Source organism: Cataglyphis hispanica, chromosome 1 (assembly GCF_021464435.1).
Source record: "Cataglyphis hispanica isolate Lineage 1 chromosome 1, ULB_Chis1_1.0, whole genome shotgun sequence".
In the NCBI taxonomy this organism is placed as follows: domain Eukaryota; kingdom Metazoa; phylum Arthropoda; class Insecta; order Hymenoptera; family Formicidae; genus Cataglyphis; species Cataglyphis hispanica.
Genome location: NC_065954.1, coordinates 17,302,434 through 17,315,112, shown reverse-complemented (window position 1 = coordinate 17,315,112; position 12,679 = coordinate 17,302,434). Strand labels below are relative to the sequence as shown.

Genomic DNA, 12,679 nt, shown 5'->3' with positions numbered 1-12,679 from the left:
CTTTTATTTATTTGCTCACTGTTACCACTGATTAATGTACAATACACTTCAATTTTAATATATTCTAACAAGATTTCGCAAGTAAAAATATTTTCAAAATTTCAAAAAAAAATATTTTCAATGTAATTACTTTCTACAGTTTTTAACAGTGCTTGATTTTTTCGATAACAGTTTTAAGTATTTTCACTGCACTCAGCAAAGCACGTTGGATTTCGATTAACCGATCAAACTTCACCCATTAAAGTGTTCAATTACGTTCGTAGGAACTCTTCACGTATTTCACAGCATCCAAACCTAACACTCGTTTCTTCATAAAAGTGAGGAAATGAACGAAAAGTGACGACTAAAAAAGGAGCAAAAAGAGATGTTTGGTAAAGACAAAAAGTGGGAAAAGAGAAAGGCAGTTTGACGAACATTCGAGAGAGAGAGAGACACCCCGGGGGTTTAATCAGGATCATTTCCAAAGGCTGTTTCTCTCCTATATCTCATCATTCTCGCATGTCTTTTATAGTGCCCATCGTATTTGGCGTTTCCTTTTTATTATGTGCATCGCTCGCAAAACAACGTAATTACGCGAACAATGAGCGCTTGATTAAGTCTTGTTTTCGACGTTTCGCGACGTCGCGGTTAAAAAACAAGATTTATTCATGAAGAAACACTAAAATTTGCTAAACAGAATACTACAAAACGTTGAATATGCTAGGCAAAAAAATAGACACTTGGAATTATTTGTACAAAAATATCTTAGTAAAAAATTTGAATCTTTGTTTTCCTATCAATAATTAAATGAAAAAAAAATATTTTTTTTAATAAAGATTTTTTTATTCAATGATTTTTTTGCTTATATATTTTATTTTTAATATTTTAAGAAAAAATAAATTTAGACAGGATGTCTTATTATTTTTTGACTTCTTAATTATAATTAATTTTACATGAACATTATTTAAAGTTTAATATAATTATAATTTAATTTTCTCAAAAAAAAAAAAAAATAAAATAAAATAAAATAAAATAAATATCAGAGGATTCACAAGATTAGGGTGTAACTAATTAAGATATAGATCGGTTAAAATTTTAATACAGATTAACAATGTCCTTATGCTTAAGTGATCTGCGAGTATCCTTAGTATTAGAAAGTTAATTGGAGTTAATCCGAGTTACTTGAAATTACTGTAGCGAGCATTAATTTACACCATTAGCTCGATTTTGCACTTTGATACTGCAAACTTACCTCGGGAAAGTCCGAAAGCGTTATAGCGATGGAAGTTTTGCCTTGCGCTGTGGGAGGATTGTCGTCTTGATCCAGGATATCGATAGTAAGAACGTTTGTCTGCACGTGCTGCATCCCGGTATTTTCCCAAACAACGCATCTCACTTCGATCTGAATGCGAGGTCCAGGTCCTCCTGGAGGACCGATAATATCTCGGTCCAACGACGCGTTCGCGAACAACTTATTACCATCTATATAAAAATAATCGCTTCCTAAAAGATAAAAATAAATCTCATCTTATTATTTCTGCAGCATACTATGAAGTTAGTATTACATGTTATATAACAGTTACATTCTTCAAAAGTAGATAGTATTAATCGAATGTACATAATTAGCATAATATATGTATACAATTAGCATAAATTAACATAATCGAAGGAATTCTGGGAAAGAGGCGTTGAACAAAGGCGCAAAATTTATTAGTGGATCAGATTAATACACAATGGAAAAGAATAACCCTTTCATAACATACTGCTCTTTTATATATATATACATATGTTATTTTAATATTAAATCTATATATAATCTACATACTCTATATAATCTATATATAATATTAAATCTATATAATCTCAATATATAATAATAAATAATTATATATCTCTAATATAAAAAAGAGATTACACTTTTATAAAATTATCTAAATATTAATATTATTATTATTGATGTTGCATAATAATAATGTCAAAAGATCTCTAAATATAATGTATAATTTTAAAAAGTTTAGTTTAATATTTTAATATAAGCTATTTTTGTTTTTATATAAAAATTTAATAGTAATATTTCCCTCTCTTTTTTTCTTCTATTATTGCTAGATTAAACTCTTTTTGCGAAAACGTCGCATTTGAAATATGATGCTACATTTTTTCGGCAACTTCTATTCAACGGCGGAAAAATAAAATTTCAAACCGTCGCTGAAAAGATATATGATTCATCGCACACAAAGAGGATTGCAGATTTGCGTTGCTACGTATTATGTCACTGACGATAATGACGTCTTCAGCGAATTTTAACGATGACAGTTTGAACAGATCTAACGGCAGCTTTAGCTACCACGCGCAGCAGCAACAAGATTTATTCGTATTTTACGTCGAATGATCCCAATCAATCACCTCTTTTCGTTGTTGTTCTGGCTTTGTCAGTGAAAAATGTTCGATCCTTGGAGGGATTTATCTCTTGTAAATAGGAGCACGATTTAACGAATATCACTAGAGCGACAATACGATTCACGGAGACCATATCAATTAACAAAAATGAAGATTTTAAATACGAGAAAAATTAAGCATCTCAATTTTTCACAAGCTAGAGATACATTTCGGAAATTTGTTTAGAATTTATAGATAAATTGATTTTTAAAATTCAAATTATAATGATAATAAATAAAATAACTGCGTGGCTTTGAAACTAAATTTAAAAGGATTAAGATGTCACGGTAGATACTTGCCATTTGATAATTCATATCTGGTGACGCTAAAGTTGGAACACATATAGCTGTACGCTTCCGGGCCAAACGTGCCAATCATTGTGACTGGTTGATTCTCATAAATCTTGTAGTTCGATGTGTTCCAGAAGCACATGTCCTGCAACATTCAAAACCTTGGATTGCATTTCGATGAAATATACTTTAACCCATCAATGAACACTTATCTTAATGTTTCATGTAATATAAATAATCGAGCAAATTTCCATGGCTACTTATAACGTTTTTATATTTATCGATTATAGCGAAATAAATAATTATGCAATGTTTTCATTATGTGGGTCAGTTTTAATTATTTATGCATACAATATGAATTTTAAATAACGATTGCAACGGTTAATGGGTCAAGTGCATAGCACTTGTGAATATTCAGAAGAAAAGAAAAATTTATGGCAATATATTACCTGCATGTATTCCGTACAATTGATAGTTTCTCCCATTATCGGTACTGGTTGCACTTTTATTTTGAGTAACGCTTCGCTGAAACCTTTCTCGCTCGCTTTGACGATAATAGTACCGAGAGTTCCTTATTCATTAAAAAAATAATATAATTTTAGTTAAGCTTAAATATATAAATATCTTGCAATATTATATGTATATATATTATATTTAAATAAATTTTTGTTACATAATAACATATTATGGGAAAAGTAGAAATATACCTACCATTTTGCGGAAGATTCTGCAACACAATCTGGCTCGTGTTTTTCTGGTAGATTGCAAACTTCTCCTGCAACCTGATGATCTGATACTTCACATCTTGCGGTATAGTGGAATCATTCCGAAGCGTCCTAAGATTAATTAATTTGACCTCCGGTACAACCTTTGTGCCGTATTGAACCAAGTACGGAAACCTTAGAGTGAGATTCGATTGCGGGAAATAGAGTCCTGAAATACAAAAAGAAAAATACATTTATCCGTTTCTTTTGTCGCTAGTCTCTTTTTCTGCAATTTTTCTGGGCAGAATTTTCGGATTGCACCTTAGGCTGACAATCGGATGTCGTTTTCTTGAGAATTGTCACGCTCAAGAACAATGGCTCTGTGCTCATAAATTCTCTGCGAAACGAACTCAATGGCTTGCCGGAAACGTGGGAGGACATGGCTGAAATTTCGGGAAATTGGGGGTGATAGTAATGGCACGTATATAGTGTTATAATAACTCTAGTTTCGTCGATTTTGCTGAAGATTTTGCGAGCATGCGTCGTAATTACTTGGTGCAAGAGAATATCACGTACATAATTCGTGGCTGTTTACCATCGTTATCGCTTTAAAAGTTACAGGTATAGTACAGAAGCAACAAAACTGCGAGACAACAGGAAAATTAAAAATAAAAATGACTTTTATTTCAGTATTAATTATTGCGTGACTACTGGTTTTATTAGAATTTCTTTTCTGGCTTTGCCTTTCTAAAAACAAAGTTTGCAATATTTTCTTTTTTTTTGTCACAAAAAGCACAAATTATTGTACGAAATATTGCACTAGTAAGATATTGTTTTTTACAAATAACTTCATTATAACATTATTAGAGCATTACAAATTTCATACGCGACCAAGTTTACTTAATGTTGCATGAAATAAAGAGAATATAACATGAGAATAAAATTTGTGGCTTAATGGAAATTCGATCGTGCTACGAAATCTCGCTTAATGTTTAAATAAACGAAAGCCACCGTCTACCAGAATCTGATTCCAATTTTGTCGTTTTGTATGCAGAGATAAATTATATCGTATACAGAAAAGTCTATCTTCCTGATGCATATTTCATAACAGCAAGAAAAATTGCATTTTTGCCGAAAGGCGAATATTGAAACAACAGTTTTTTGTCCCTTTTGTCTCTTCAACTGAAATATTACGAAACCAATTTCCTGGAAGAAAGAGGACCGATTGCATATCTTCGTTCATTCATGATACCACAAGGATTCTTTCTGCAAGCTTTCCTGGCATAAGAACTCCAGTATACGCATGCAAGTACTACATTTTCGAAAGGCTAGAACGTGTTCAGCCGCAAAAATGTGTTCCATTGAATAAAATATACCACGAGACGATCTAAAGGCCGTCTGGCGCAAGGCATACGATATATACGTCGAAGCCGATCGTCTGGCGGCTTTCACGTTTGAGCTTACTTTAAACGCGCTCTCGCGATCGCCACGTCCGACGAATAAATTATGTCATGGGATTCTTCCTCTCATACTCTTTCTGTCATACGCTATAAATTATATATAGCGATAAGAGACGCGAGATAAGGAAAATTCTTTTTACCCACAATTTCAGATCTGAGATACAGGAAAATACAATGAAAGCCATTTGTTTCGAAAGCGATCCAAAAGTTCAATCTTAGGGCGTATAAATTTTAGAGAAATATGAATGTAAAAATTTATGCACTTTATTCCAGTAAAAAATTGAACCCGAATCTATTGTAGAATGTATTTTAGAAAAATAGACTATATAAAAAATGTAAAAAAAAAACAAATATAATAATAATAATAAATATTGTTATTACTTAATATTGTTTTTACTTAATCAAAAAATATTCATCTATAATAATGTTTGTACAATATATATATATATATATCATACAAAGCAAGTGTTAAAAATAAACATATAATTTCAGAATAACAAAAATAATTATAGGTAAGTGTATTTGGTTAGTATAGAGAACTACAGAAATTGTTCTAATACTTTCATTCTAGTACTTTCTTATAGTTGAATATAATCTCTTTTTATATAATCTCTTTTTTATTCAATGAATGTTTCCAATTTCGAGAAGAATAGACATTTGTTGATAGTATATTTGACGATAGAGTCTGTATCGATTTGATATTAGGTATTAGGAGCGGTCTGAGATATTTTGTCGTTCTCTGAATGATATTACTTAAGTACAACTGTTGACTAAACTCAAGAGATTTAAGAAATAAGTCTTTACATTTTACAAAGCGAACAGGATTCTACTATAATATAAAAGAAGAATGTAAAAAATATATAAAATATGTTGCATAATAAAACAAATATTATTTTTTGTAACATTATTTAATACTCTCAATTTAAAATGTTTTGCAAAAATTCTCTCTTAAATACATTTATAAGAAGAATTTCATCATATCTTTTTAGCCACATTTCTTGATATAATAATATAATGTTGAACATACTTAGTTTTTTCTTCATCCAAATTGAGATAAATTAAAGCATTATTAAAAAATTGTCGCAATCCGAAGCTCATAGTCAGATTTGATTTTCGGTTTAATTTCCGCAAAGTGCTCGCTACAAGGTCGCGTTAAATGCTGAGACAACGATCCAATTCTTCGATGAAAGATGGCATTTAATTTCAGTATTTACAGAGAGAGATTCAATGCCGAGAAAGGGAGGGTGTTATCGAAGTTTTCTCCTCGGAACCTTCGCGTGCGGCCAACGTCGTCGGTAAAGGAACAAACCTCCCGTTCGGTGTCAAGGTGAGCGTGCAATCAATATATGCTGAGCGGCTGTTAATTTTAATCCGCGGATCGCGTGTGCGGCCTGATACAGACGAAACGATTACGAGCACTTTTACAATCCACCCTTCCTCCCACGCAAGTTCCTCGACATGTACCGCCTTCGAAAGGTAGCTTTTTAATGCATACCGACAGTAAACGATGCACTAAAACGACAGCATATTTTTAATGAAAAATTTTTTGATATTTTGAGGAAGTTTTTTTTCCGATTAGAATATTGAATCAAAATAATTTTCAAGCCAGAATTTATTCAGAAAAAGTATTTCATAAAGTAAGCTATTGCGAAATAATTAAATAACAAAGTCTTATACTTTTAAATTAAAGTAGATAAATTTAAATTTTTAATTTTTTAAAATTCTGTACTTACCTTTTTCTATAAAACTCTCCTTCTTTTTTCATTTTAATTTATAATATTCTTTAGAATGTATAAATTTCTTAAAACTTTAGGTATACATTGCAGTTTTATTTTCAAAATATTTAATATTGAATGTTAAAAAGCAAGCAAAATAATATTTGAAAAGTTCTCTCTAAACAGTAGTCGATTTCTTTACACGTGCTCATATTTAATATATCTTCACATGTAAATTTATCGTGTAAGCAATGTGTTTAGATTAGCATATGTTTGAATGTTCTCTTCTCTTCCTACTATATTGCCTATAAGATATATTCAGTGTTGGTCCTTAATTTGAATAATAATTTCTTATCCCCATATAATGAATGAGGACAATTAATTCTGCGACTCGAGGATAAAAGAATAAATGTTCTATGTTCCCATGTAGAACATTTTCTTCATTATGTTCTCTTCTAAGCTGCAGAATGAAATTGGCCATTCTCCTTACAAGATATAGATAACTTTAATGAAAATCAATAATGTAAGAACTCTATGCAATTTTATATATGTATATGACTTTATTATATGTAATAATCATAAAGGAATTTTTAAAATTTCTAATTAGATAAATATTGTTAAATATATTATATATATCTGGCGATCTACGATCAGTAAAATCACATAAATTTCTAAAGTCTAACAAAAAATATATAATAATATTAAAGATAATAAAAATTTAAAGAAAAGTTTCTTAAAAAAAAAAAATATTGTAAAAAAAAGTTCTTCAAGATATTCGTGCATTTTGGATACTGTATTACAGTACTTTATCGCTCAATAAATCCCACTGTACCGTAAAACACGTTCTAACGTTGCACATGCATTTAAATACACCCGGTGCAGGTACGGTATCCGAAGTGCGATCAACTGTAGGGGAGTTCTTCATGTGTTAAGCGGCGCACGAAGTAGCGTTTGCATATTCAGAAACAGATAACGCCGCCAAGGCATACGTCTTGCAGACGTCTCCTTCCCTCTGTGTCTTTTCGTATAATTAAACTCATGGCGCCGAATATCAGGCCTCTTGATTGAAACTTGGACAATACATTTACATTATAATGAAATAATAATTTTTAATAAATAAAATTAATATTAAAATAATAAAAGTTAATAAAATTAATATAATAAAATTAAAAAATTAATATTGTTACCTGTGCGTGTGTGCATATATAAAGGTATATAATAAATGAATAAAAGAAAAGAGATAATAATAAGTTACAAAATATAAATTAAAAATGCAACACAAATTTTTCATTTCATTAAAATAAAAACGATGTCAGACTTATTATATTGGTTATATATATATATATATATATATATATATATATATATATATATATATATATTGATTTTGCTTGTTGCGATTTACAAGCCTGTTAAAAATGCGGGTTTTACATATACATAGTTTGAATAAAGCGATTCCTGCCGAGAATACCGCTGGAATTTTGCGTACGGTCATTCCGGCGATGAATGGATTCGATTTGCGCTTATGCGAGTCGTAAATCAGCTTCGGGTCTTGAGGAATCAGTGATACGAAATAAGCCACTTTGATAAATGGTTATTAATAACTAGATGTTATCGCATAAGTATAATGTCGCATTTGATACATCGCATTCAGCCCTAATCGCGCTGGACATTTCGTAATAGATTTCACCTGTAATATAGTGGAACAGAATTTAATGAACAGAACTTCGGAGGCCACATTTCTCCATGTCCAATCGATCGATTTAACATTTTCTGGTAATATTGGGCGAGCTAAGGGTGATAATTTGCATTTCAATGTGGTCGTTAAGATCTATTCACACGGATAACACTTAAAAAGGGGCTTTTATCACAAATGTCATTTTATTTTAATGCCGTACAGCAAATAGCATTATATAACTACGATTTCTCTTTAAATTTTACAAATCTTTTTGTCACGCTTTCTATTAGCTTCATAAATTAATTTGATATAATGATAATTTTATCTAATACTATTTTATTAGTTACTTGTAATAAAGTAATATTCGGGAATGTTTAAATTTAGTTAGAACACTTTTAATGGCTCTCGCCTTTTAAATAAAGCGAACATAGTTTCGAAGGGTCGTAAAAATAGCATTGACGGCGGCGTAATTTTTCGAGGTAGCAATGAAAATAAAAGGGCCCTCGTGTCTAGTAGGTGAAGTAGATGCGCGTATTTCTACCGTCTGTCTAACGACCTTCTGTAACCCTGCTTTATTAGTGCGACGTCGGAACGTTAATCTTAGGGATTCTCCACGAAAATGCCTGGAATTGTTTATTCCGCATTTTCGAGCCTGCCCCGACACAAACGATGCCACGAGTCGTTTATTAACCCATTTTATCCGACGTGTCCATGGCGCCGTCTGTCTCGCCACACGCCCGTTCCCGTTCCGGAAAACCGAGATCCACCTGACTTTCATCAGGGATTAGAAATGAATTACGTATATCGCTACGCAAGCTGTTCTGCTGGAATGATCGCAATTTCATTCTATTGTACAAATGGTAGAGTAAGAAGCTTAAGTAAGAGAGAGACAGCGAAATATTTATAATATTTATGGCCTTTGAATTGAAGCAATTGGAAATTTTAAGACTTGCAAAAAACGTAATATTTCAAAGAGAGAAATGCAACATGATTTATATCATATAGCTATTTTTTAAAAATTAACAAATTTTTTAATATATGTATTTAATTTTTTAATATATGTAATTTTTAAATATATATATATATATATATATATATATATATATATTTTCTTATTTAATATATTTTTTATACATGTAACAATGAGATACGATATCAAGTTTTTCACTTCAAGAGTTATTATATCGAAATTCGAGAGCAAATACATTATCAAACTTTTGCTATATCAAAGTTATATTATGAAACTTTGCGCATTAATAACATCTGATGATACCTATGTCTTAAATTATACTGGCTTTAAGGCGTCTACGATGATATGTCATCATAGCATAAGAAAAACTGATCATATCCGTGGAAGACTTTTTATTCTTAAAAGAGTTTTCGCTCAGAAAAGAAGGGCGGCGGTCATATTCTTAAGTGCTAGGTTGTCAATATGACTCACGAGACGGGAGCGTTTAAGGCTTTCGACACCGAGCGTCGAAAGCAACGGATGAGCTCGGCTTATACTGCTTATAGGATTTTCTTCACTACGACATTTTATCATCATAGCATTAAAGAGATGTATGTTAAACGTCAATTTGTTCATATGATTTTATAGACTCATGAAATATATATTACGTGTTGATGTCTACAGCGCAATCATTTATTCTTATTGATTTGAATAATAAAATATTTTGTTTGTTTCTTTCAGGAATTTAATATAATTGACGCAATTATTTTCCCCTAAAAATTTTTATAGATTCATATTATTAATTATGAGAATCTAAAATTTGTGTGTATGTGTGTCATGACTTTATGATATATAATTTACGTTTTTAGAAATTAAGAAAAATATAGAAAAGTTTAAAAATAAATTTAATTGAAAAAAAAGGAAGAAACTTGAAAAGATAATTTTTTCTTTATTTATCTTAATATATTGAAACTGTGAAGAATTATTAAGAACATGATTTTTTTTATAACGTTTATTATATAAAACTAGAATATAATGTGTATGTGATTATAATTTAAATTTAATATTAATATATTATTTATATAATAATAATATAATATTATTTTACGAAAAATTTTTATTTAATAGATAATATTTTTGAGAAATAAATCTTTTTGCTTTCATATGAAACACAGCGGGACAAATACTATCTTCTCTTGTATCTCACTCAAGCACCTCGCTCTATTGTGTATATCCCGTGAAAGACATCTTAAGGTTTGCGCACTTCATCTTCTTTACTGTCTTATTGCTCTTATCAGGTGTCGCTATAAAGATGCCACAATAAATACCACAACAATGAAACAAGAGCGCCTATAAAGATGCACTATCATCTATCTTAATTTTGTGTTATAGGCTTCATAAATAAAGGGATTACTAATTTTGTTCTAAGAAAAAAAATTAATTTGCATTTTTTATAATTAAATACATATATTATTTATATATTCATATTAAAAATAATTCTTTTATTAATTATAATAATATTAATATAATAAAAGTAAATCTTATTATATGTATATTTAAATAAAGTTTTTTGATTAAATAAAAAAATACTTTTCAAAAATACTTTGACAAATAAATTGAAAAGTAAATTATCTAAGAAATATCGATCACCGTTGAGGTGTTAATTTATGCTATAATCAAACTTAGAATTAACAGGTCAAACAGTATTAAGTCCCTGTACGCGAATTTCAGCGGCACGTTATCTGTTAATCTCCGGCTAATGACTGGTACAAGCCGACTTCGCGAAGTTCGATAGCTGTAAGTAATTGCAACATGTCGAAGTTGGATATCGAATCGGTGTAGCCGGCTTGCACATAATGTAGTAGAGATATAGAGAAACGGACACGAGAATCTGTCCCAGCCGATCGATGTAATGTGTACTTCATGCGGGCGATACGCACGTACGCACGTATACACGGGATCGTTACAGGTAGAAACCCTGTATTTGCACATCGAGTTACAATTCCCGAAAACAGAGACCGTGAACACGATATGAGCAGCCATATAACGCACCGCGTGGCCCCCGTTTTTCGATCTCGAGAGACCCTTCTTGCCTCTTGTATCCCGAACAATGCATCGTTTCTTGAATCCTTGTGTTGTCACAGTCATGTTGATTAGCATTCTGATACACTATAATTTTAGAATTATTAAATAACATTTTTTTTCCCGTTATCAATAATATCTTAAATTCTGTAAAATTAAATGTTGTAACTAGAACAAAAATATATATATTTTTTTAAATAAATATATAAATTATATATTAAAAAAAAAAGAGAAAAAGAGAGTTTCATATATTACAGATTTTGCATATTATATCAAAGAATTTTATATTAAGTATTTTCAAGTAATCTTATTTTATCTTTATTGTCATATTTGTTATAAAATGAGAGAAATATACCATCATAAAAATGAAAATATCTTGATATTTAATACTGACGATTGAAATCAACATATCGATCCGACATTAATGTGCACACGTGTGTCAATAAGTTTGAAAGAAAAAAGTGAACTACTATTATCATGACACATGATAAGCAGATATCCTGACGCGATACACGTGACTGGTGTGAGTACACTATAGACGGATATGAATACTATAGATTTCCAAACGGAGACACCTGCGTGCATGCGACGTCAATAAATAACGAGAGCCGCCTTTTATCCCGCCTTTTTTCTCCTCCGCGTTTCCCTCATTTTCCCGCTTTTATTCCGGTCTCGACCTCTCTGTCTCAAACTTCGAAATAGCCCAACTATATTTAGAACACTTCGACACGGTTGTACGGAAAACTCCATGCTAGTTGAGCATCCGCACCTTTTAGGAGACGAACTTACGACCTCGTTAGCATCGACGCGTTAATACCCGGCATGGCGTGTTAATGCGTTCGTAACATATGTGTATAAAAAATAAAGCAGTAAACACTCTCGCGATTAGTTATTGCATTACAGCGTTTTCTCCATTTAGTCGTGAATGTGAATTTATATTCAAGAAAAAAGTGTTTAAAAGATGTAGTAATCTTTAATCTGAACATATGGAGATTTTTCAAATCTCTGAAAACTCTTTTGTACGCTAAATTTTACAATAATATTAATAAAAACAAAGAGATTCCTTAAAATTTATATCGCAATAAATCACTTCTAATTAAAAATAATTTTGTTTATTATATATCCGTGATATTTATTGCGAAAAGCAATAATTTTGGTTCAATCTAAAAGTTGTATATGAATGGTCTAATTCCCCAACACATTTCTCTGCTTAATTACATTTCAAATCAATAATCAATAGTTTCTATTAAAACTTTGCGGATAAAATTCCTTTAAATTTTGACAACTAAATTTTAATTATTATAATTAATGTCAATTTCTACATAACAGCGTTAAATTACACACTGTATAAAATATTTTGTATATGTAAATAATTGAAAAATAACT

The 12,679-nt window shown here is 30.6% G+C and overlaps 1 protein-coding gene across 2 annotated transcripts in view; it reads right to left on the bottom strand.

Moving 5' to 3' along the window:
- The window catches only part of LOC126855886 (proto-oncogene tyrosine-protein kinase receptor Ret), a 51,229-nt gene that overhangs the window by 18,975 nt on the left and 19,575 nt on the right, over nt 1-12,679 (bottom strand). For both annotated transcript variants that reach the window (XM_050603990.1, XM_050604074.1), the window contains 4 exons: nt 3,417-3,638; nt 3,155-3,276; nt 2,711-2,850; nt 1,232-1,478 (listed from right to left, as the gene is read on the bottom strand). In XM_050603990.1, coding sequence (XP_050459947.1) covers nt 1,232-1,478; nt 2,711-2,850; nt 3,155-3,276; nt 3,417-3,638 — 731 coding nt within the window. The remainder of the gene's footprint in view (nt 1-1,231; nt 1,479-2,710; nt 2,851-3,154; nt 3,277-3,416; nt 3,639-12,679) is intronic.